This window comes from Lissotriton vulgaris, chromosome 1_1, assembly GCF_964263255.1.
Source record: "Lissotriton vulgaris chromosome 1_1, aLisVul1.2, whole genome shotgun sequence".
Lineage (NCBI taxonomy): Eukaryota > Metazoa > Chordata > Amphibia > Caudata > Salamandridae > Lissotriton > Lissotriton vulgaris.
This window is the reverse complement of record NC_141685.1, coordinates 1,587,940,839-1,587,967,199: the sequence shown is the minus strand read 5'-3', so window position 1 is coordinate 1,587,967,199 and position 26,361 is coordinate 1,587,940,839. Positions and strand designations below refer to the sequence as shown.

Here is a 26,361-nt window from a genome sequence, read left to right as displayed (position 1 = left end):
GGCGGCCACAGCTGATGTTTCTTTCCAGCCAGGCATGGCAGTCCCAGGAAAGAAAAATGCATGCCAGAAATCGTACCATAAACAGGATTGAAAGGAAATTAAATACCAGTATTTGTAAATCACGAACAATTACCCCTAAGGATGTCAAGGCGCTGGGGGCCGTCGGAAAGATTAAGCGAGCTAGGATAGGGCCTCTAATGTACACAAACTGGTTGCCCTGTGGTGGGTAGGATGCTGGTCAAAAGGCTCCAAAGGGCAGAGCCAGCAGAAGTTCTAAGGTCAAATACCTGGCGATTTTCCCACCTTTATGTTAGGCGGGGTACCATAGGTTTGGTTGGGCGGAGACCCCAACCAATTTACAGTAGGGACTCCCCCTCACCAAACTCTAAAAAAACCTTTAATGATATAGGTGAATTATTTTAAATACCCATCACAAATTAAAAAGACCTATTAAAAGTATTGCAATGTGTAGTGAACATTGCATTCAATAAAGCAAAACAAGTAATAAAAATTGAATTCCACCACTTTACTCACATTGATTCTTTTTGAAAGCTGTGTTGCAGCTTGATGGAAATATCATAGTCTCATTACCTTGGTGGTGGCTTCCGTGAACGCCTTTTTTGCCCCGTCATAATGTGGAGAACCAGCCATGCTTTCAAGCTGGTTCAGTTCATCAATCTTGCACAAGGCACGACGAGCAAACACCTAAAAAAAAGGTTTAAAATGAAAATATATTTCTTCTCGCTACATATAAATAGGCAGTTGGAATATTTAGATGTGCCAAGTACAGTATCCCCACACATCCATTCCTTTAGGACTGTTCAATCATGTATATTCAATTACTTTACATTTTGTTTACTTAGACATGTCTTTAAATGTAGTTTATTTACACAAACCATGTCCATGTAAACAAAAAACCTACACAAGAAAAAATATTTTTACAACCGAGTTTAAAAAAAATAAAAACGTATCAATAAAACGTACATTTTGCTACCTGTGAGAGAGACTGGCTTTAATTTCAGTTGTCAAAAACCCTGTTGTCCCGAATTAGAAGCCTCCATTAATCGGCCACAACAAGACCCATTATCACCTGTTCGTTAATTATGAGGACAGAAACAATATCTTAAACATAGGAAAAGGAACCCTGGAATATGAAGCAGTCTGGATCTCAATATTACCAGACTTTATTAACAAAGTCCAATGTCAGCAGAAATGTTTCGAGGAGGTGAAGAAGAAAATGAAAGCAGCATGCATGTGATATATGCTAATAAATCCAGCGAGAATGGATATGTGAGGTGATAACAAAATGCTTGGTTTGATAGATGCTCCTGAAATGTGGCCACCCTGAAACACCGGCGCCTTCTCATGCAGGTAGATTGATTGCACACGGTTGCATAGGCAAGGGAGATAGATATGTTGACAGGCAATTATATAATGAATAAATAACACCACTGACAGTGTATGCTCTGCTGTATTGTCTAAAAGCTTTATTAACCTAGGTGTCTCCGTCCTATTGGTGGGGATTAAAACCTACTGGGCTCACAATAATTCGGGTTGAGGTCAATGGGCTCATGGATTAGTCTTGGGCTTGATTTTGCCCACTTGTAACAGTGACGCCCAAAGCATCCCCCTCCCCATGAGTGGAGTTCTCCCTCACTATAGGTTTGAGCGATACATGGGAAGACAAACTCCCGGATACAGGGGCTACACATTTTTTAGGGGTAAACAAGTCATTTTTACACATTCGTCACTTTCTGGTACCAAAACTAGATGCGTCCTGTATCACCAGATTATGTCTATACACTCGGTGACAGCCTGGCCTCTCACCTATTGAAATACAGTCCATGGGTGAACCCGTATGTGATGTGGGGCCTTAGTCTCTGGTGTGTATTAAAGCTTGATGCTAGGGATTCCCTATAAGAGGATGCAGTACATTATTGTGAAAGAAACACCGGCTCAGTGGAATCCCCAGTGATTCCAGAGGAGGCTTTTAATGCAGTATTGAGATGGATTGGGAATGGCGTAAGCAAAGTCACAGGACCAGAAAGGGAAACAGGCAGATACTATATATGATTTCGAAAAAGTGGTAATACAATCAATAAAAAGGAGTACAACATGTCAAAATGAACACGGGAGAAACTACAGCACAACTAGGACACAATACATGAAGCACACAAAGCATGGCAAGCATCTCATAGTAAACTCTATGAACAGGGAGATAAGACAGCCAAATAATTCATTGGTTGAAACAAAGGCAGATCGAGGCCCAACATAGTTGTCAAATATGTGAAAGCTGCAATAGGTTCCTCACCCAACCAAGAACTATCCTGTCAGAAATGGAGGTCTTTAGTTGGCAGAGATTCCTTTGACCAAGTAGGGACCCTTCTTCCTGGTCAGGGTAAGGGGAATACACTTCCAAAATATCCCCTGCTCACCCCCCTTGGTAGGGTGGCACAAGCAGACAGGCTTATCTCAGAGGCAGTGTGTAAAGCATTTGTGCACACATACAGTAAAGCAGTGAAAACACTACAAATAGACACCACACCAGTTCCGAAAAATTAGTTATCTTTATCTAAACCAAACAAGACCACAATACAGTACTCAAAATATGACATTTAAAAGGTAGAAATAGTTCTGTTAATAGAAAATGGTGGTTGTGATACTTTCAACACAAAGTAACTTGGATGCGTCAAAAACACAAGCAACAAGCACTGGCGTTGCCAATAGGCCTCGCAGTAGGAAAGTTGGAGCTATTACAATTGCAAATAACAATGCCTTTTATTTTTGTTTTCATTTTAAAAACATAAAGGGCTTTGTCATTTACAAAACCAATAGCTCCAACTTTCCTACTGCGTGACCTATTGGCAACGCCAGTGCTTGTTTATTTAGGTTTTGTTTTTGAAAACCGCGAAATTAATAGCTTTGTCATTTACAATGCCAATAGTTATAACTCTCGCCAATGTGACCCCTATAGCATTTGTAATGCAATATGTGTTGTATTTACGTGACTTACATGTATTGATATTACAAATAACAATGTTTTTTTTTAATATTTAATACTTAAATAAAAGTTATTGTAATTTATAATGGCAATAGCTTAAACTTATGTAAATAACATTTGTGAAGATTATGTTCAGTGTATTTTATTGTGATGAAAATCCAAGAACATATGTCAAATATTCACATCTTTTTGTTACATTTGTAATAAAGCTTGAAACATTGAGAGAACATATTTGAACCAGTTGTTGTTGAATGGTTGCACAGATTGATGCTGTGGTGGAGTTCAGTGATGTTGTTATGCCACAGAGTGATGCTGTGGTGGTGCTGAGTGATGCTGTATGCTATGCTATGTTTAGTTTTGCTATCCTATGTTTTGTTTTGCTATGCTATGCTGTTTTGTTATGCTATGCTGTTTTGCTACGCTATGCTATGTTTTGTTATGCTATGCTGTGTTATGCTATGCTATGTTATGCTATGCTATGCTATGTTTTGTTGTGTTGGTATACTATGCTGTGTTTTGCTACGCTATTATGTTTTGTTATGTTTTGTTCAGCCATGCTATGTTTTGTTTTGTTAAGCTATGCTGTTTTGTTGTGTTTTGTTATGCTATGTTTTGTTATGTTATGCTACGTTTTGTTATGCTATGCTATGTTTTGTTATCCTATGCTTTGTTTTGTTATGCTATGCCATGCTTTGTTTTGCTATCCTATGCTTTGTTTTGGTATGCTATGTTTTGTTGTGTTTTGTTATGCTATGCTATGTTTTGTTGTGTTTTGCTAGGCTATGCTTTGTTATGCTATGCTATGTTTTGTTATGCTATGCTTTGTTATGCTATTTTTTTATGCTATGCTTTGTTGTGTTTTATTATGCTATGCTTTGTTTTGCTATGCTATGTTTTGTTATGCTATGCTATGTTTTGCTGTGTTTGGTATGCTATGCTGTGTTTTGCTATGCTATTATATGTTTGTTATGTTTTGTTAAGCCATGCTATGTTTTGTTATGTTTTGTTAACCTCATAGATGCTAATAACCCCTTAAGTGCTGCGTCGGTGCGTTGGCCGACGGCAGCACTACCTCCCCAGTGCTGCGCACGACCATTGGACGTCCATTCAGCACTGGTTCCAATGGACAGCGCAGCACTGGGGAGGGATGTTTACTAGCATCTATGAGGTTAAACATTCCTCCCCAGTGCTGCGCTGTCCATTGGAACTAGTGCTGAATGGACGTCCAATGGTCGTGCGCAGCACTGGGGAGGTAGTGCTGCCGTTGGCCAATGCACCGAGGCAGCACTTAAGGGGTTAAGCCATGCTATGTTTTGTTGGGTTTTGTTAAGCTATGCTGTTTTGTTGTGGTTTGTTATGCTATGTGTTGTTGTATTTTGTTATGCTATGTTTTGTTATGTTATGCTATGTTTTGTTATGCTATACTATGTTTTGTTATGCTATGCTAAGCTTTGTTTCATGGAAAAACGTTGCATGCTAACTAAATGTTTAGCAAACAATATTAAACAATACATACACTGGGATAGTAGAAAACCTAAAAAAATAACCTGACCTGGTGTAATGTAGTTTGGTGCTCATGTAAGGCGCTCTGTGTTTTTGTGCCTGTCGCGCTATTGCAAAAAAGTCTGGGTCGCATGAAGCTATTGACCACATATACATAACCCTATGGCAAAAGTATGAAGCAATCTGAGAGAGGGGAAGGTGCAAGGAAATGTAAATACGTTCACGATATATCCGCGTGGTATTTCCACAGTATATACCCATATCCCTGGAGGGGAGTGAACGACGGGAGCAAGGGAAAGGACAGTGCGCAGAATGCAATAATTAGAAGTTTATATGCACACCACCCAATGTAAGAGTTGCTGAAAGGGGGCAGCAGAAAGCATAATCAATAGGATTGCAACTAAAAATACGCATGTAAGTAGTGAACCCCTCCTACCAATGGAGGAGGCGAACATGGCGGCTGGAGCTGTCACGAATGCATGTTCCACGTAAATGTGTAAATATGGTATGACAAGGCCATATTACGTCACACCCAATAGGGCCAGAGGTGGAAGACGCGAGCATAATTATAAGCCATGTAATAATTAATAGGCTTGTAGGTAGGGAACGCCGAACGCGTGAACCACTCCTACCTAGGGAGAGGGCTAACGTGACCGATGGAAGTATCGCGAATGAATGTACAATAAATAAGTAAATATGGCATTACGAGGCTATATTAAGTCATACACGACTAGGATGGCAAACAAGGCCATCTTAAGCCACGCACGAGGCCAGCAGGGGCAGATGAGAAGACGAATCGGGCAAATACAAAATGAAGTATTATGTTCCTTCGCTTTATGGTAAATTGTGCTGTTTTTTTTGTTGCTATAGGAATTATTTTTAACTTTTTATGAAGAGCGTTTGTAAAAGTGAAATGTAAATATCGTTTCATTAGTCTTTGGGAAGCTGTGATCATAAACAGATTAAAAAAAAAAAAAAGCTTAAGGGAAGCGCGAGCCCAGCTTTAACTTTGCCACCGCATCCATAAGTGAACCCACGGCGACCGGGCGCAAAGTTTGGAAACCACGGGAGAGGCATTGAAGCGCATTCGGTATCCGGGTATGACATGTGCTTCACGTGTATGATGCCCCCATCTAGCTCCGAATATGTCTGAGGCACGTAAAATATACCCATGACGAGGTCAGCATCAGTGCACCGCCGAGAAGCCTTGGGCGAAGTGATTTCACAGCGCGCCGGCACTTCATATTCGACTTTAACCTCGAATTGAGTGTTCGAGTTTACAGTTGCGCCCTCCACGTGTTGTCACACAAAAGCCTGCGAATTCTACATCTGACACCCACTGTCTCTGCTCCATATGCTGCATTCTTTAGGTCAAAGACACGGAGTTAGGGTGAAATCATTCATAAAGCCTAGAAGCACTCCAACGCCTTAGGGTTAAGCCGAGGGCACTCCACCGAATCCTGCAGCCTAACGCTATATTCTGGAACTTATCATACATAACCTCAGGAAGTGACCCTGCCTAACAACAGCTCTTCTCTCTGAACAGCGCACGCAGCAAACACTGACAGTCCCGTTTGGAAACCGCCCTCCCCCACTACCTGAGGTGCGGCCCGCATTGCACACCCTGCCCAAAACACGACCTGCAGCTTTATGCCCTGGCTGACAAGCCGATCACACAGCGTGGAAACTCACAGGGCTGCGCATTGACCAGTGTAAGTGGATACGGGGGCAGGGAACACAATGTTGTCCTGGAGTCCTCAACACTCCGCCCCAATCTGTTTCTAGGCACTCAAAAATTGCCTATTCTAGTATTTACACAAGCGCTACTAAATTATTTGCTTGAGGGCTTCCCTCCCCCTGAAAAGTCATATTTGTATAAAAATTGCATCAGCGTACTATTAATGGTAAAAGTTGGTGTTTCTCGTCTGTGGTCACAAGATTGATTTCTACTCACTGTGCGAGGTGCTTCGTTATCTGTTAGGCACAGGGAGATGAAGTGATTTTCCCCGAATTACAGGATGTTGAGCGTGCCTGCGAAACGTGGGCAATATCTGCAATTTAAGTATCTTACATGCCTGTCCCAATATTTGTTCTGTAAGTGCTGTATAAATAACTTCAGAGCGCTATATAATTTCCCCTCGTTTCTTGGTAAAAGAAGATTGGGCTGCTCGCCGTCAGTAGCCTCTAAGCATGTTTACTCTTCATTAATAGCGTCATTCCAATGATGAACGTTGGTGTCCGCGCCTACGTCTTTTCTGTTAATGAGGGGAAAGAGAAGGTCTGATGCTCCGATGCGAGGCACAGCAAATGGTGGTGTGTGACATGGCTGATAAGCAATTAGGGGGGAGAAGTGAGGCCAGCGCTGGGTGCAGCAGGGAGTGGAGCGGATCGCTTTGAAGCAGCTCACGGTCGGCCGTGAAAAAAAAGCAATTGGGGGGAGGAGAAGGGAGCTGAGGGAGGCTGATGGCTTTGAGGTGGGGAAATGCTCGTGCTTGTGGTCATGTGATTTCACATGAACTGTTAAAAAACTGCATTGCAATCCGGATGGTTTAACTTTGTGGTTTCACCACTATAGGTCTCTCTACGAGACCTAACAAAAAGGGTGACAGGGAAGGTGATGCGTCAGTTCCTTACAAAAAGGCAAGGTGATGCGTTGGTTACCTGCTCCGGGGGGGGGGTGATGAGTCGGTTCCATACTGCTGCGCAGGAGAGGTGAAGCTTCAGTTCATTACTGGAGAGGAGGTGATGCGTCTGTTTTTTTACTGCGTGGGGGGGTGAAGCGTTGGATTCTTACTGTGTCCCCCAGCGATGCGACAAACCTGGCGCCTCAAAGCGATGCATGACGATCCAGGACGATGCAATGCATGAAGATCCAGCCGCGTCCCCTCGATGCGTTGGTTCTTACACAGCAGGGCCTGTGTCTGAGTCGGAGCGGTGATCTCGGATGTCAGAGATTGGCGCACAGGACTTGTCGCAAGGCAGATACTTCAGCCGTGAGCAGGTGCTGATCGAGTCTTTGGCTGCGGCGATGCGTCAGATGCGTCAGAACCAGGCGATGTGTTGATTTTCATAGTTCTTTAGTCTTTTGCAGTTCCCAGCCCCAGAAACAACCTCCAGGGGCCTAGAACACTGGCAGGCACATATTTGCAGGTCAGAACTCCCAGCAAAGACGTTCAGGGCGTACTGGGGGTAAAGTCTTTGTGACCCTGAGACTTCAGAACAGGAGGTAAGCTATACTTCAATCCCTTGGAGATCTTCCTCAAGCAGGGGACACAGTAAAGTACTTGTCCTTTCCTTTGCAGAAACAGCCACTACAAGTCAACCCCAGACAATCTGCTTCAGGTTTTCTAGCTCTTCTCCTTGGCAAAGGTTCCTCTTGAATCCCAGAAGTAATCTAAATTTCAGGGCTCTGGGCCCCACTTTTTATTGCACAAATTCCTTTGTTCTCTGGTGACAGAGAAGCTCTTTGTCCAGCCAAAACCAGTTCTGTCCTCTCTGGCGCAGCTTCCCGGCAGGAGGTGGACACAGCATTGTGTAAGGCAGACCAAGCCTATTCTCCCCCTTCTCTAAATGCAGCCCAGATCTCCCTGACTCATTCAGGAAAGGCAGGACATACATCACCCCCCCCCCAGTGGCCGTCTGAGAGAAGGCACATCTCCAGCCCCTATCACTCAAAAGTGAATCAATTCACAAATCAGCAGAAGCACACAGAATGGCTAAGCAAAAAAATACCCGCTTTCTAAAAGTAGTATTTTCAAACGCACAATATAAAAATCATCTTTACTAAAAGATGCATTTTTATATTCTGAGTTCAGGCATACTAAACTCCACCTGCACCCTGCCCATTGGGCTACCTTGGGCCTACCTTAGGGCTGTCTTACATGTAAGAAAAGTGAAGATTAGGGCATGGCAAGTGGATGCACATACCAGGTCGACATGGCAGTACCAAACTGCACACAAACACTGCAGTCGCAGGTCCGAGTTACATTTACAGGCCGCTCATGTGGGTGGGGCAATCCGTGCTACATGCCCACTAGCAGCATTTGATTTAAAGGCCCTGGGCACACACAGTGCATTGTACTAGGGACTTACCAGTAAATCATATATGCCAATCATGGAATCACCAATCCATAAACACAAATTACAGGGAGAGCATATGCAATTTGGCACTGATCAGCCCAGAGCTATAAATTCAACAAAAACAGGGTCCAAAACAGGAGGCCAAAAAGCAAAAAGCCTGTGGTTAAACCTGCTGGGAAAGCCAGGTCTAACAAATCCCCAAATAATTCTCAACATACTACAGGTCCTCAAAACCATGTTCAGAGCAACAACTTTATTTATGGTACTGACAAGCCCACACTGGATCACACTCTCACAACTAAACACATTGCAGAAACTGTCCAGAAACTCTCCTCTGGCAAAACAGGGGGCGCAAGTGATTTCCAGGGACATTTTTTTAATGCTTTCCCACTCAGTTAACAAAGCCATGGTGCGACCTCGCTAAAACAATGATGGAGGAAGGATAATTTTTTTCAGATATAGGAAAGTACAAATAGTTGTTGTATAGAAAAGTGACCAGACAAATGTGATTCCTAAAGGCCCATTCCATTGATTAAAATTCTCGCAAAAGTCCTTGCTAATCATCTTTCACAAGGTGATCATAGACTCGGTCCACACAGACGAAAGACACTTCATGTCACATTGCAAACCCAATACAATATACAACAAATGTTTCATTCTATGTCAGGACCGGAGGCTTCAGATTATGCTTTTCCTTCTTCGCTTTTAATTATTACAGAAAAACACAGCAGCCAGAAAAGCACCAACATAAGCCCTAAATCCCAGAACAAGGATAAGGCTTAAAAGAAAAACATCAAAAGGACTCAGATTTGCACCAGAACTACAAATCCCATCAAGTCAGTCCACAGAGTAGTCCTTCTCCCATGTCCACGACAGATAGATAGGACGTCCCTCCTGTGACCACTTCCTCTTTCTTCGCTGCTTATTTTGTGAACATTATGAGCATTTGCCTGTGTGGATTTATCCGGGCTCTTCAGAAGCTGTTTCTCTTATTATTGTGAATATGTTCTTGCATTGCAGAGCCCTTTTTCGATCGCGGGAACGTTTTTTGTTCCTCACGCGATCTCCCTGATTGCGGCGCAGTTCCGGCCGCTAGGGGGAGCCAAAGCGTCTCGTTGGTTTCAGAGCACGGAGAGCCGCGCTGAGGTGAACGACCGCCGGAGCCTGCCCCCGCCACCTCACCTTGACGCCCAGGCCTCCAGGATCAGTACTGTGTCCCCATTCAATTTGAACGCCCCGAGGGGGGGTCTGTATTGCGATCTCAACCGCGTTTGCCGCCTGAGGGTGTTTCTGCACTGCACAAGCGCATTAACGGGCATTCTTCAACATTCTTCTTCTGAGGAGGACGACTCATAGTTACCTAAACGATGATGAGTTCTTCAATGCGGTTAACAGCTCTATATACCGCTGTGTTACTGAGGTGGTAGGACCTATGGAAGAGCGCTTATCGGCCCGCATTATACAGGAGTGCGAGAGGGTGGCGCAGGCCCACTTAGGGAATTCCAGGCCTCTACCTGCCCCAGAGGGGGATACCACTCCAGCTCCCAAAAAGGCTCGTAAGGAAGGGGAGTCTGGTGCGGCGCAGGGTGTGGACAGAGACGCCTTTGAGCGCCTAGGGACGCTTTTTTGGCCAAGGCGACTGCGCCCATCCCTGCGCCTCCGCCGACCCCGGGCCCTTCGGGATCGATGGGCACAGCACCCTCGTCCCCTGGCGGCACGTCCCCAGTAGACACAGACGATGAGGATGGGTCTGTGCGTTCTTGGCGCCCGTCGAGCTCGGCCGCAGATTTACCCCAGGATAGTTCTGGCATGCTGGACCCGGATGAGATAATGCATCCGCGGTCGGCTGCTTGGACCCCGGGGGACAAGGTGGCAAAGTTCGTGGCGAGTCGCCTGCGCAAGCCCCTAGAGAAAGAAGCACTGAGCTGTCTACGTGGGGAGTGCCCTAGACCTACTTTAGAGGGAAAGGTGGCACTCACTCCGGAACTGGACCCAAAGATGGCCACTTTCCTTGCGAAATTCTTTAAAGACCCTCGCAAGGGCATTGACCGTTCCGGTCGCTCCTGTCAGGATAAGTTGCTGGATGCTATAGGGCCAATAACGAAGATTCTAGATATTGCGGAGGAGGCTAAGGTGACAGGAGCCACCATTTCCCCCGACGTCCTGTCGAATTGGGCGCAAAGGGTGGTGGTCTTTCTAGGGAACGCCAATTGCGCTCTATCGACCGAGCGCCGGCGGTCCCTCCTGATCAAACTAGATCCGAAGTTGGGAGATCTGGCCTCCTCGGAGGCAGGAGCAGTGGCCCAAGGGGGCCTTTTTAGAGACCTTTTAGGAGACCTTTTTATAAAAGATTTAGGAAAGTTTGTCTCAACCTTTACGTCCTTAGACAGGGCCCAGTCGAGCATTAAGAAAGTGTTCCAACAACGTTTCTCCCGTGGGGCCGGTCGTGGTGGGGGCCGCATGACCGGCCGCGGCGGTCAGCAGTACGCTAACAGAGGGCAAGGCTCCGGCAGAGGTCAATACAACACCTCCACGAATTACAACAACTTCTATCCTACCGGAGGCCAGCACTTCCGAGGTCGAGGGGGATTCAAGAACACCCGTGGAAACACCAATTCAAACGGTGAGTGTCATTTCAGCGGACCACGTCCATATTGGGGGGCGGCTCATCTTGTTCCCAGAGGCTTGGGCTGCCATAACAACAGACGCATGGGTCTTGCAAACAGTCTGCGGTTTCCGCATAGAGTTCTACGATCATCCCGCCAAGGGGCTCCTCCACGTCCTATCATTTTTTCCCTGGCAGACGCGCAACTGGTCGACAAAGAGGTCTCAGACTTGCTTCGCAAAGGGGCAATTTGCCGATCAGTTAGCCACCCCGCTGGTTTTCTGAGCAATGTCTTCCTATTGGAGAAGACGGATGGCGGGAAGCGTCCAGTGATCAACCTCAAGGAGTTCAACGGCTGGTTGGTTTACCATCATTTCAAGATGGAAGGTATCCATCTTCTGAGGGACGTGCTGCTTCCGAACGACTGGATGGTCCATTTGGACCTGAAAGATGCGTATTTGGTAGTTCCAATCCACCCCCTGCATCAGCGCTTCCTCCAATTCGTGTGGAGGGACCAGGTGTTCGAGGTTACCGCCCTTCCATTCGGGCTTTCATCGGCACCCTGGTGCTTCACCAAACTGCTCCGACAGGCAGTAGAGTTCTTGAGAGGGCAAGGCATCCGGATGATAGTCTACTTAGACGACATCCTGTTGATGGCTCAATGCCCCAGGACACTGAACCTTCTGCTCCAGCAGACGGTATCTCTACTACAGGGATTGGGGTTTGTCATCAACAGGGACAAGTCCGTCCTCTCCCCTTCCCAGACCATAGTGTTCTTGGGGTTTGCTGTGGACTCGGTCCGTTCCACCTTAAGTCTACCGGCCAAGAAAGTGGGAAAGATTCGCCACATGTTGCGTCAAACGATCTCGAGATCTCACACATCGCTCAGACAGATTACCCGGGTGGTGGGACTCTTGTCCTCCTCCATCCAGGCAATCTTCCCAGGCCCCCTCCATTATCGAGCCCTGCAACGACTCAAGGCATATCATCTCAGACGAGGCCTGTCGTACGATCAATTGGTTCCCCTTTCGGACGACGTGAAGAAAGAAATGGCCTGGTGGCTTGCCCATTTGGAGGCTTGGAATGGCAGGGTGATTTTCTGCCGGGTTCCGGATCTAGTGATAGAGTCCGACGCCAGCAGGACCGGTTGGGGAGCCCGCTGTGGGGATTTTTCCACAGGCGGCGCCTGGTCGTCCGAAGAGCAAGGATTGCACATAAACTGCCTGGAACTGTTGGCGGGGTCCTTTGCAGTGCGCTGCTGGACCAGGGACTCGGTTCGGTCCTGTGTCCTTCTACGAATGGACAATGTATCGGCAGTCCGGTATGTCAATCACCTAGGCGGTCCCCGCTCCAAGGCCCTAGCGGACTTGGCGAAGGATTTTTGGGACTATTGTCTGGCTCACCACGTGTCGGTGACAGCGGAATTCTTGCCAGGTCAAGCCAACCAGGTTGCAGATTGGTACTTCCGACATCTACGGGACTCCAGGCAGTGGAAACTGGACTCTCAGGTCTTCCAGTGGCTGAACGGCCTTTGGGGCCTGTTCTCGGTGGACCTCTTTGCATCGCGGTTGGATCGGCAGCTCCCAAGGTTTTTCAGCTGGAGGCCGGATCCTCTTGCGGAGGCCACGGATGCTTTCCTCCAGGACTGGAGTCTGGAGAAGGCTTATGCGTATATATACCATTATATATATATATATATATATATATATATATATATATATATATCATTATATATTTCATTATATATATATATGTTACCTACTGGCGGTCGCCAGTAGGTAGTTATAGTTAGGACCTAGTTTTCATAGAAAATCCACAACATTCTATTTGGAATAACTTTAGCAATAGTTGACTAATCTTCGCGAAATTCTCCAAGAAGATTGGGCGCTCCTCTCTGCTCCTATCCTGAAAGTTATAGGGTGATTCGTGAAGCGGAGCCCGAGAAAAAAGGGGGGTCCCAAAACATGTTTTCCCTATGCAATTTTCCATAGGGACCTTTAGCCGTGGCTACAGCCCGAACTGTTGAACGGAATTACACCAATTTGGCAAAAAGGTAGAGTTTGGTTCACAGATCACGCTTTTTGTTAAATGGTGTAAATCCGTGCAGTAGTTCCTGAGAAAATCAAAAGTAAAATCATAGATATATCTATGGACGGAGTAGGGTACGCGTATATCCGAGGATCATGCGCGTAGCCTTATGATCATAAGCTGCATGCTTATTGGCTGTCAACTGTTTGTCATCACTCCAAACCAGGAAGTGTTGGAAGCCATCTTGTGTCTCGGTAGAATGGAGGCACAAGAAAACTGAAAAACAAGTGTGCAAAAGACGCAAAGGGCCCCCAAGGCCCAAAAAAAATTATAATTTTTTTTAAATTGCGGGATGCGCGTAGGATACGTGTACCCGTGGGAAAAAAAAAACCAGAAGCCTACTTTATTCCCGGGGGCAATGTAGTTCATTATAATGGGGGGCCCAGAGGTGCCCCCCCAGCCCGGGAACCACCACCCATCGGGGCTTTAACATTACGTATGCGGGGAGCTCACGGCCCCCCGCAGCCCCGGGGACCGCCACCCCTGGGGCTTCTTTTTTATATAATAATGGGGGACCACGAGGGGCCCCATAGCCCCGGGGACCGCCACCCCCAGGGCTTTAACATTATGACAGGCCACGCCCCGCCCCTTGTTACACCTCTCTGCTACGCAGCTCTGTGGCGCCTACTGGAGGTACCTGGTGGGCTAGTTGGTACCCAGGGACCCTCAGGATTAAAGGGGACTTTATCCCCCAACTTAAAAAGCGCCACAGGCGCGTTTGCACAGTGGTGAAAGGAGGGTGCGGGGTCTGAGGTGACATGTGTGCAAAAACGCCCTGTGGCACGTTTTAAGTTGGGGGACTAAGTCCCTTTGAACCCTGAGGGTCCCTGGGTCCAACGAGCCCACCAGGTACCTCCAGTAAGCGCCACAGAGCTATGTTGCAGAGAGGAGTAAAAAGGGGCATGGTCTCTGAACACCTCTCTGCATTGCAGCTCCCTGGCGCATACTGGAGGTACCTGGTGGGCTAGTTGGACCCCAGGGACCTTCAGGATTCATGGGGACTTAATCCCCCAACTTAAAACACGCCATGCGGCGCGTTTGCACAGTGGTAAAGGGAGGGACGTGGCCTGAGGTGACGTGCGCAAACACGCCCTGTGGTGCGTTTTAAGTTGGGGAATTAATTCCTCTTCAATCCAGAGGGTCCCTGGGGGCCAACTAGCCTACCAGGTACCTCGTGTAAGCGCCAAGGCCATACCCCTTTTTCCACCTTCTGCAGTGCAGCTCTGTGTCACTTACTGGAGGTACCTGGTGGGCTAGTTGGAACCCAGGGACCCTGAAGATTCAAGGGGACGTAATCCCACAACTTAAAACGCGCCACAGGGCACGTTTGCACAGTGGTAAAGGGAGGGGATGGGGCCTGAGGTGACATGTGTGCAAACACACCCAGTGGTGCGTTTTAAGTTGGGGAATTAATTCCCCTTTAGTCCTAAGGGCCAACTAGCTCACCAGGTATCTCCAGTAAGCGCACAGACCTGCATTGCAGAGAGGTGGCCCTCTTTACACCTCTCTGCAAAGCAGCTCTGTGGCGCTTACTGGAGGTTCTTGGAGGACTAGTTGTACCCCAGGGACCCTCAGGATTCAAGGGGATTAATCCCCCAATTTACAACGCACCAGGGGGCGTGTTTGCAGAGTGGTGGAGAAAGGGGCATGGCCTTTGTCTACCTCTCACCAATCCCACTGCGTGGGGCTTACTGGAGGTAAAAGGTAGGCCAGGTGGCCCATAAAGGACCCCAGCAGTGAAGGGGACTTCAATCCCCATCCATGAGTGTGACAGGGAGTGCATTCGTAGAGTGGTGGGCAAAGTGGGCATGGCCTGGTACGAGTACTTAACAATGCTGCTGTGTGGGACTGAATGGAGGTAATAGTTTGGGAAGTTGGCCCCCAAGGATGTCCTTGAGGGCCAACTACCCCTCTTGTTACCTACAGTAAGTCCCACACAGTGGGACTTACTTAAGACGTCTTCGGAGGCCATGGCCCCGTTTCTCTACCACTCTGCAAACGTGCCTCGTGGCAGACTACGAGATGGGGAATGAAGTTCAATTTAGTCCTGAGGGAAGCCAAGAATCTCTCCTGGTACCTCCTGTAAGTCCTACGCAGCAGAATTCCTGAGCGTTGGTTGGACGCCTAGCACCCTTTCTCACCACTCTGCAAAAGCAACTACTAGTTAAAGTAGCATATTTCTGCTACTCTGACTTAGAGGTAATTTTAATCCCCCTGCCCTATTATGTGCTGGGGGCTTACAGAGGACGTCATGCTAATCACAGGGGTACCCCAACGCATAGTGTTCCCTAGTGTATGTAGGTTTTTTCACTGTGTTCTAAATGTTTTTTAGCATAGCACTGGCTTTAGGCCTGGTTAGGCAGAGTCAGTTACCACCAGTACCCATCAGAAAAAGTTGTGGGCACAGGATGATTTTGCAACAAGGCCTCCTTCTGCTCCTCTGTTGGTTCTTTCTGCACATGTCTTGCTTCTTCCTGCACTTTTCTTCAACTTTGTGGACTTCTGTTGCTTCTTTCTGTGCGTTTTTTCTTCTTTCTCCACAAGTCCTACCTCTGTAGGTATAGTTATAAACTAGCGTTTAAAAAACCTTTGAAATTCACTGAAGAAACCATAGGTTTCAGACACGTTCTAGTTAGAAATTAGCATTTAGAAAACATTAGAAATTCACTGAAAAAAAACATAGGTTTCATGGGCATTATACTTAGTTGGACATTTTACTCGTACAAAACCATAGAAATTCCCCCGTTATAGTCAGTTCAGCTAACTACAACTCACGCCCCGCAATGCACTGCTGATGACGTCACATATGACATCACTCATGACATCTCAAATGACATCACTGATTCGGCAGGCCACCTTTAGCCCTAATATAACCTTTGATACACACACTTTAAAATACAAAATACCATTTTCAAAACAATGGACAAACCAATACCAGTTACAACATACCCATTCACTAATTCAAAGATCTACACACACATACACTCATTCACCAAAAGTCCTATACAGTCACTCAGACATGCACTGACTCATCATATGTACTCATACACCTATACATACACTTACACACTGCCACTCATCCATAGAGTTACTCACACACAGTCACACATGCAAAGAAAGTATCAAATATCCATTTACTTGCTTATACAGTTATACACACACCACCGCACTTACTTCTACAGAAACTAACATATACCTACTCTCTTAAACAATCACTTATAGAAACACATACTCATTTATACAGGTACTCTTCCAATCTCTCACTCTCTCATATAGTCACCTACATACAGGGGATTAACAGCCTGATTCATCATTGGGAAGTTTTGCGAGTCTGAAATAGCAATTCATAAGGAATCGCTATTCCAGACTCGCAAAACGGGATTCATGTAGGAATCGCAATATTTTTTGCGATTCCTACAGATTCCTTATTTGCGATTAGCTAATTGCTAATCGCAAATAAGGAATCACTCCCCATTCATTCCTATGGGCCTAAAGGCCCATAGGAACACATGGGGAGTCATTCCTTATTTACGATTAGCAATTAGCTAATCGCAAATGAGATTGCGATTTCAAGGGTGCAGGGGTGTCCAAAGGACACCCTGTAACACCCCTGAAATGTCAAATTACACAGATGTTACACACACACATGTCCAAAAGACATGTGTGTGTGTAACATGCAACTTAGAAAAATGCTTTTAAAAGCATTTTTCTAAGTTTTCGCTATTTACCACGAGGTTTGACCTCGCGGTAAATAGCGGCCCAAAATTGTGAAATCGCACTTTTTAAATGTTTCAAGAATAGCATTTAAGGAATCTCTAATAGAGATTCCTTAAATGCTATTCCTCGCAAATATGCGAGTTCTGAAATAGCGAATTTTGCATTTGGGATGATGAATCCCAAATGCAAAAATTGCACTCGCAAAGGGCCAGATTCTCAGAATCTGGCCCTTTGCGAGCGCAATTACCTTTCATGAATCAGGCTGTAAGTCCCTTTGAATCCTGGGGGTCTCTCAAGGCAACTCCAGTAAGCGCCACAGACTTGTGTTACAGAGAGGTGTAAAAAGGGGCATGGTCTTGGACCACCTTTCTGCAACGCAGCCCTTACTGGAGGTACTTGGTGGGCTAGTTGTCCCCCAGGGACCCTCAGGACTCAAGGGGAATTAATCCCTCAATTTGGGCGTACTGCTGGTGGGGCGATGAGGTCCTCTTGTGTCCTGTGGACCTCAGGACAAAAGTGGACTTCATCCTCCGATCCTTATTAATCGTTGCACGGACATGCTCAAGGATTCTCTTTTTAAGCTCACATATCGTGCTCCCTATGTATTTCAGGGAGCATGGACATTCTATAAGGTAGACAACATATTTACTCTTGCAAGTTATTAGTTCCTTTATTTACCACATTTTGTTGTTTGCCATTTTTACCTCTGTGATGTTCCTAGCTATTTGGCAGACTTTACAATTGTTAATAATGAATGTAGGTGGAGGTCGCACTCAGTTCAACAATTTATCAAGTTAGTTTGATATGTGTGCTTTGCTGAATTACTGCCTGCTGAATAGTTAAATGAACATGAAATAAGCCTAACACCAATCTAGTGGCTGTAAGGACTTCAGCACGCAACAACTTTGAGAGATGTAGTCATTCTAGAATATTTAATGCATATTCATCATGATTTTTAACATTTTTCAAAATTAACGATTTCAAACAAGTACATCATGGTATACATTTCACACTTCATGACTTTTACAATAACATTGTAAAAAATATTTCAAAAAATATAGAAACCACAAATGTTTGTGCCCAGTGCATTTCGGGACGCAAGGTCCCTTCGTCAGGGGTCCCTAAAAGAAAAAGGAAACATTTTATCCAATGCCACTGTCGGCTGATTGCAGTACAATAACACCATGCTTCTCTAATATCATACATGTAAGAACTCAGGTATCATAAACCGCTTCCAATCTATATCAATACTACGCTGATATTCAAGACTTTAACACACCGAACGATAACCAAAAACAACCATAACCATAACGCTCACCTTACAGAACAGACAGAAATACTGTAGTGGTTTCTATTTACACCGTAACCTGCAATCTAAATATAAACAGATGTTTCAAAAAGTTGTAGATATCTAATCATTCAGCTTTCTTAAAGCAGTACTCATCAGCTTAGCTTACCTATTAGACAAATGCCAGGTACATAACCTGTTGGAAAATAGGGACAAGACGGTGCATAAGTTCTATTAGTCTGCATGACTCACTGTGATATAACGAAATACAACAGTGTGCTATATAGCTCACCTGATGTTTAGGGGTCGCCTGAGTCGATAGAAAAAATGCGTGCTCGAACAACGACCTAAACAGAAAATATATAAAACTGTGTAAAAAATCGGACACCAAGCCTGCAGGCTCATTAATTACCGCTCGAAAGCACGAGTAACTGCGATAGTAAGTTCTCGCATGTAAAAAACGCTTACCGTGGCCACACGCCCTAAACTTATCAAACGATCTCCGTTCAACTTCAAAATGGCGTATTCACTTCCGCATAGTACTGCGTGCCTATTAAACTAACGTACGCGAGAAGCAACAGCAATGACGGACGGGAGGGCATGATGTTTATTTACTTCCCTTCTCAACACCAAACTTTATTAGCAATAACAACGTATGACGAGAGAAACTAACACGAATAGCCAGCGTTCGTTTACTTTTCACCAGCATCAAGTATTACATAAATGCCAACTGCCGCAAGTTACAAAAAAGCTCATTGATGAACGTACATGAAATAGAAGTATATGTATCACAACTGTCTAATTAAAACATGAGGCTCATTATTCATACAGTGGCATGATTTTCATTTAAACAGCATTTTGTCTGATCAACATCATAAACAATCCTTCGAATAGTGAGCAAAAATAAAATAAAATAAACAGATTGTATAATCACAATGAAATCAACTATACACATAGTTTTAAAAACATTATAATAAGTAAGGTGTGTCTAAGTGCAATTTATATCAGTGGGTACTACTGTGTGTAGGGGACCTTCAGTGGGGGAAAGGCAAGATGTCTTATTGTAGTTTTAGACTTTATAGAAAGCAATTCATTTCTATTTTATCATTGAGTCCAAATGGCGGTAAAGATTGAAGTTTCTTAATCCAGAAGACCTCACGCTGGAGGAGAATCTTGGAATTATCCATTCTAGTTTTTTTGGGGACTATTTCAATTATTTGGAACTTAGGGACCCCTGACGAAGGGACCTTGCGTCCCGAAATGCATTGGGCACAAAAATTTGTGGTTTCTATATTTTTTGAAATATTTTTTACAATCTTATTGTAAAAGTCATGAAGTGTGAAATGTATACCATGATGCACTTGTTTGAAATCGTTAATTTTGAAAAATGTTAAAAATCATGATGAGGGAGGAGGAGCTTCGCGGGCAAGCAAGATGGCCGCGTAAGCTCGGAGCTCCGGAGACCCTCCGACCCTCCGCATAAATCCTGGTCGAAATCCTGATCCACGGTGGTGGATTCTAGTTGGCGAATGGTCGTAGACACGGGATCTACTTTCCGATCCAAAATCCGACACTCCTTGACGAAGTTACGCCGTGTCGAAATTCGGTGCCAGGGGTACACCATTGTCTCGGGGGATGGGCGACGGCGGCGATAATGCTGTGCATGATCAATATGCGGAGTGAGCGCCTCCTGTTCCAGCTGGCGGAGCGAACTGAGCTGCGGAGTGGCCTCTCGCTGACTGGGCATTTGTGGTAGCTACGCTCCGCGTTTGTTTGAGTGCCTGGAGTGATCTCATAGTGCTACCCTTTGTTCTGTCTAGATCCAACATGGCTGGCAGGGCCGATCTTGATAGAACGGCGAATCAGGCCAGCAGGAAGACGGTCCAACCTCAGACCAACAAGATCGACCGGTACGCCCAGCGAAGAACCTCGCCAACTGCTGCCGCTCAATCCAAAGACTCTCTACGTGCGGGCTCGCCAGAGGGGTCGGAGCCCACGCTCCGGGACATCATGGGGGCTATCGCTGGCATCAGGACGGAGATGCATAAGCAGCACGAGGTCCTGGCGCACAAAGTGGATACCCTGGCGATCGACCTCAACCTGATTAGGGCTGACCTTGGTAAAACAAACGACAGAGTGAAATCGCTTGATATCAAGACTGCTAGCCTCACGACCGATGTCTCGGACCTGCAGACGGAGGTCCGGAATTTGAGGTAGATCAATGACCTGTTCTCTAGGCGGCTGGAGGACTTTGAGGGACGTGCCAGGCGGCAAAATGTGCGCATTATTGGAGTACCGGAGGGTGCAGAGGACTCGGCCACCGACCTCTTTGTCGAGGAACTGATTAAGACTCATCTGGCCCCGGCGGGCCTCAGCCACTTCTTCTCAGTCAAGCGGGCCCACAGAATACCGGGTGGTCCTCCGAAGACGGGTGTCGCACCGAGACCCATCATCGCCCTCTTATTCAACTTTAGAGATCGAGATGCGATCCTTCAGGCTTTGAGGCAACATGGACCCCTCAAGTTCCAGAACGCGGATGTTAACTTCTACCCGGACTTTACTAGGGCTGTTCAGAGACAGCGTCAAAGTTTTGCGGGAGTGAAACGGCGCCTCAGGGACATGGGGCTGAAATATTCCATGATATTCCCAGCTAAATTGCGTATTGAACGCGATGGCCGCGCTATGTTCTTCGACATGCCTGAGGCTGCGAGTGACTGGCTGGACACTTTGCCGCACCGACGCGTGGAGCAGGAGGAACATTCCGAAGGTGCCTCTGGAGGCCCCGATCATCAGGAGTAGTATTTATCACGCTAACTCTGTCGGTTGGTGTACCTGTTGACTATGACCTATAATGCCAAGCTGTTGCACTTTATTGAGACTATCCTTTCCTTACATGGAGGGTGGCGGGGGGGGGGGACTACGTGATCTCCTTTCTCCTCTAGGGTCTTTTTGTAGCTTAGTTTATGGGGCGACAGGCACACTGCTGGTTGGAAGGGCTTTTTAGTCTAATGCAGGGGTGCAGGGTGGGGGGTGGTGTGAGGGTTGGTTTTGTGTGCTTTCTTCGTTTCTTTCTTCCTTTTTCTAGGCAATGCATTGTATGCTTTGATTCGTCTAATGCATCGGTGGGATCCACTGGGGTCGGCGGAGCCCTGAGGTTCGACGATGGGGGGTAGGAAATTAAAAGTTCTGTGTTGGAATGTTAATGGCTTGGGTGATCGCATTAAGAGAGGGGTGGTCTTGCAATTGTTCAAAAGAAATATGCCTGATGTTGTTCTGTTACAGGAGACACACTTGGTGGGGAATACGTGCCGTGCGCTCAACAGGAAGGGTTTCAAAATGGTGGCACACTTAGGGTTCTCTTCGGGGTCCCGGGGGGCGGGTATTATGGTGCGCACGTCTCTCCCTTTTGAGATTGACTCCACTATTGTGGACGAGAGGGGGCGGTATGCTGCCATCACGGGGCGGTGGGAGGGGCGTGCTTTGATCCTAGTTTCGGTTTATGTTCCCCCGGGGCTGCAAAACAACACTTTTTAGGACCTTGGAAGCGCCATTTTAAACCTGCCTGCGGGGTTACTTATTGTGGGTGGTGACTTCAACTCGGTCTGCTCTGGGACCTTGGACAGACATCCGCCTAGAGACCTTCGTAGTTCGCAATTATGGCTGCCCAACTTCCTTGATACTATGGGATTGGTCAACTGCTGGAGACTCATGCATCCCACCCTAAACCAATACTCGTTTCATTCTGGAGCACATGGTAGCCTCTCGAGAATAGACTATGTCCTAACCTTGGCGGCCCATGCGCCGGCGATCTCGGAGGCCCGTCTTTTGGCGAGGGGCATCTCGGACCATTCCCCGGTGTGGGTGTCCTTCGATTTCGACATTGCGGTTGCCGAGCGGCCCGTGGTGGTCAATCCATGGTACTTTCGGAATCCAAAGACACGCGGACTTCTGGCCAAGGCCATTGAGTTATATTTCAATGAGAATAATGGGTCGGTTACATCAGCCGCCACCCTATGGGAGGCATTTAAGACGGTCCTGCGAGGTGAGGCCTTTGCCCTCATAGCGGACGTCCGTAGGAACAGAGACGCCAACATGGTGCGCATTGAGGCGGAGATCATGGAGCTGGACTCTCAATTGGAGGCGGGCCCTACGCCTGAGCTGCTCCATACCCTCTCTCTTAAGCAACTGGAATACCGTGATCTGGCCTCCGACGCTGCTGTTGTCATGGGTAGAGAACAACAGGGTAGGATTTACGACGTCGGTGACAAGGCGGGCAAACTCCTGGCTTGGCTTGACAGGAAGGAGAGAGCCAGTCGCGTTGTTCCGGAGGTGTTGGGAGACGACGGCTTACTGGTCACTGACCCGAGTGCAATCGTTGGGTCGTTCTCGGACTACTTTCGGGGCATTTACACTTCGGTCTCGGACCGGTCTGAGGCCGACTCGTGTGCTTTCCTGGCAGATATCGATCTCCCGTGCCTGTCGGAGACAGACCGTGACGACCTGGACAGGGACATTACTGCGGACGAGATTGCCCTCGCCATTCGCTCCCTAAGGTCTGGCAAAGCGCCTGGCCCTAATGGTATCCCTGTGGAGCTTTACAAAATCAAGCCGGATGTAGTTTCCCCGCACTTACGGAACATGTTCCTGGAGGCGCGGGAGGTAGGCATGCTTCCCCACGATCAGAGGTTGGCCACCATTGTGGTTATCCATAAGGAAGGGAAGCCAAGAGATTTGTGCTGATCATATCGCCCCATCTCTCTATTAAACGCGGAGCCTAAGATTCTAGCCAAATTGCTCGCCAACCGACTGATTGGCGCAATTGGCGACTTAGTGCACCCGGACCAGTCGGGCTTTATTCCACACCGCAACACTGCTCTTAACCTTCGGAGACTTCACGGAGCCCTGGCTAGGGCCCACATGCTTGAGGAGCCAGCTGTTCTGGCGTCGTTGGATGCCACAATGGCTTTTGACTCCCTTGAATGGAGTTACCTGTGGGCAGTGTTGGCGAAGCTCGGCTTTGGTCCGGAGTTCGTAGGGTGGGTCAAACTTCTATACGCTAGCCCGTTAGCTAATGTTGCGGTCAATGGTCGAGTTTCGGCACCCTTTGTTCTTCAGAGGGGCACCAGGCAGGGCAGTCCTCTGTCGCCCCTCTTGTTTGCACTTGCACTCGAACCTTTGGCGGCATTGCTGCGCAACCACCCAGACATTCATGGCATTCGATGGTCTCCTGACTTCGAGGACCGAGTGTCATTATAAGCAGATGACATCCTTCTGTATCTCACTTCCCCTTGCAAGTCTCTCATCGTGGCCTGCGACGTGCTTCGATTCTTTGGTCAGTACTCCGGCTTGGTTATTAACTGGTCGAAGTCGCATTTGTACGTCCTGAGGCTGCGGCATACAGGTGGCGAGACAGGGTTTCAAATACTTGGGGATTTACATCTCCACGGACCCTAAAGCGCGCTACGAGCACAATCTGCTTCCCCCTCTTCTTCGCCTCCGGCGGGATGTGGAGGGGTGGCGTAAACTTCCTCTTTCCTTGCTTGGACGCGCGGCGCTATTCAAGATGATGTCCTTGCCCAGATTCCTTTACGCCCTGCAAAACACTCAGGACCCGGTCCCGGCCCGATATTTCGGTGAGATTGAGAGCTTGCAACGTGCCCTCCTTTGGGATGGTAGGCCCCACATTGCTATCACGAAGCTCACGCTCCCGTGGTACGATGGGGGAATAGCGCTGCCTGACGTTCGTAGATACTACTGGGCCTCCCAGTTGGCAGCCATTAATCATGGCCTATAGGGCCCTGTGGATAATCCGGGGTACGCCATGGATCGGTGGCTCCTGGACGGCGGGAAATATCATAGGGCGCTATATACGAGGTCCCTTGATAGGCGGATGGCTGGGCCAACGAAAACTGCTGTACACATCTGGAGAGCGGTCACTAAGGCGCAGGGGTGGAAAGACAGGCTTACTAAGATGACCCAACTCTATGATTCTGATATACTGGGCAAACTATGGCACACTAAAGGCTTTGATAGGTGGGATTTGATCGGTATCTCCAGGGTGGAGGACATGCTATTGCGAGGGGAGGTGAAGTATTTTGCCCAACTGCAGTCGGAGTTTCAGCTGGGTGGGACGGAATATTTTCGATACGCTCAGCTGAGACAGGCACTATTGTCCGCCATGCCGGAGGGTGAGGTGATTCCCGACAGTTCTCCCTTGGAGGATCGAGTATTGGATGGCCACATGCCTGACAGTGCGATCTCCTTAACATACAAGAAACTGATCAACGTTCGCACAGATCTTCTCCTGGGGGTGCGAGATCAGTGGGTGCGGGACAGGATAGAGATCGACGCCGAGGATTGGCAATGTGCCGTGGCATCTCCCAAGGAGGTCGCTATCCCCTCCCGTCTTCGACTGGTGCAGCTAAAGATCTTGCATAGAGTTTATGTCACTGGTCCCAGGCTTATACATATGGGACACTCTGCCGATGGTCTCTGTAGGCGTGGTTGTGGTGCCCTCGCCACCTTCATGCACATCATTTGGGAATGCAACGTGATAGATTCCTATTGACGACGAGTGCACACGATCATGAGCGAGGTGACCGGGGTGGAAGTACACGCCGAGGCCCGAAGATGCCTCTTAAATATCTGGGGCCCGACAGATTACAACACTGCCCAGACCCAATGGGTGACCCTTGGGAATATGGTTGCGAAGCGGGACATTGCACAGATGTGGAGAGCAACAACGGCCCCGAAGGTGGTACAGTGGAAGGCCAATATGGATTGGTTTATGTTCCGGGAACAGACTGTATATGTTGCCAGGGGTAAACCTAAAAAATGGCAGAAATTGTGGGGGGCTTGGAATGAATATAGGGGTGACATTTGCATACCTCCAGAACCCGCTCCATGGGATGAACACTTGTCCCCATAGCCCATGCTTCCAACTGACGGTTAGATATCTCCGCTATCCTGTGTTTCCTTCTCCCATCGTCCTGAGTATCTCTATTGTTCCGATTATAACTGTGGTCATTGTGCCTGAACGGCTCCTTGAATAGGCCTCACTGCATATTGGTTTCATTGCCTTCTTACTTAGCGCCCGTTTCGGCGCCTCCTTCTCTACTTCTCCTCCCCCTTTCCTTTTGATACATATAACTATAAAAAAAAAATTAACCTTCATTCGTCCTGATATTCTGTTTTTTGCACTCTATTTCACTGCTTTTCGTATCGCTGCCTAGCCTCCGGGATGTAAGGCTGAATAGCTGTGTGCACTATTTGAAAATAAAGGTTTTAAAATTAAAAAAAAAAAAATCATGATGAATATGCATTAAATATTCTAGAATGACTACATCTCTCAAAGTTGTTGCGTGCTGAAGTCCTTACAGCCACTAGATTGGTGTTAGGCTTATTTCATAGACTTTACAATTGTGGCATTTTATAAATCCTTTTGTTTTTAACCATTGAGTTCTGTTGATGTTCTTTTTCTGTTGGAAGTGACTGAGGATTAATTTATCCTTCAGATTTTTTGCCCTGCGGAACGTTATGTTGGGATGTGTTCCCATGATTTCCCCTGCTGTGTGGTCCAGTTAGAATATTTTCCAGTTTTTACTCAGTATTTCCGTAATTTTTTTAGATTGACTTGAGTAATCCATAATTAGTCTTTCTGGTTCCATAGTCTTTTGAGTTGCCACTGGTTTTACTTTTAAGGTTCCTGCCCTCGTCTTTTTATTTGATCTCAACCAGCACTTTCTTACATTACTTTCCATGTACCCTCTTTGTTTGAATCTCAATGATGTTTTCATGCCTTGTTTTTCCAATTCAGTTTCTCTGAGCAAATCTATCTTTAGAGTCGAATTCCTGGACACTGAAATATATGTAGTGAATAACAAAATTCAAACAACACTACATCGCAAACAAACATCAACAAATGCCACACTACCTGTAGGAAGTTTTCACAAACCATCAGTAATTCAGAACATACAGTACGGAGAATTCCTCTGAATTTGACGCATTAGCTCAGTGGAAACTGAATGGGAAAGACATATCATGAAAACATAACTGTCCTTTGTTAGGCCGGATCAGTGT

General features: G+C 46.8%; 1 protein-coding gene across 1 annotated transcript in view; it reads right to left on the bottom strand.

The window, feature by feature from the left end:
- The window catches only part of CFAP54 (cilia and flagella associated protein 54), a 2,285,874-nt gene that overhangs the window by 2,100,560 nt on the left and 158,953 nt on the right, over positions 1 to 26,361 (bottom strand). The window contains exon 7 of the mRNA XM_086918163.1: positions 592 to 705. Coding sequence (XP_086774289.1) covers positions 592 to 705 — 114 coding nt within the window. The remainder of the gene's footprint in view (positions 1 to 591; positions 706 to 26,361) is intronic.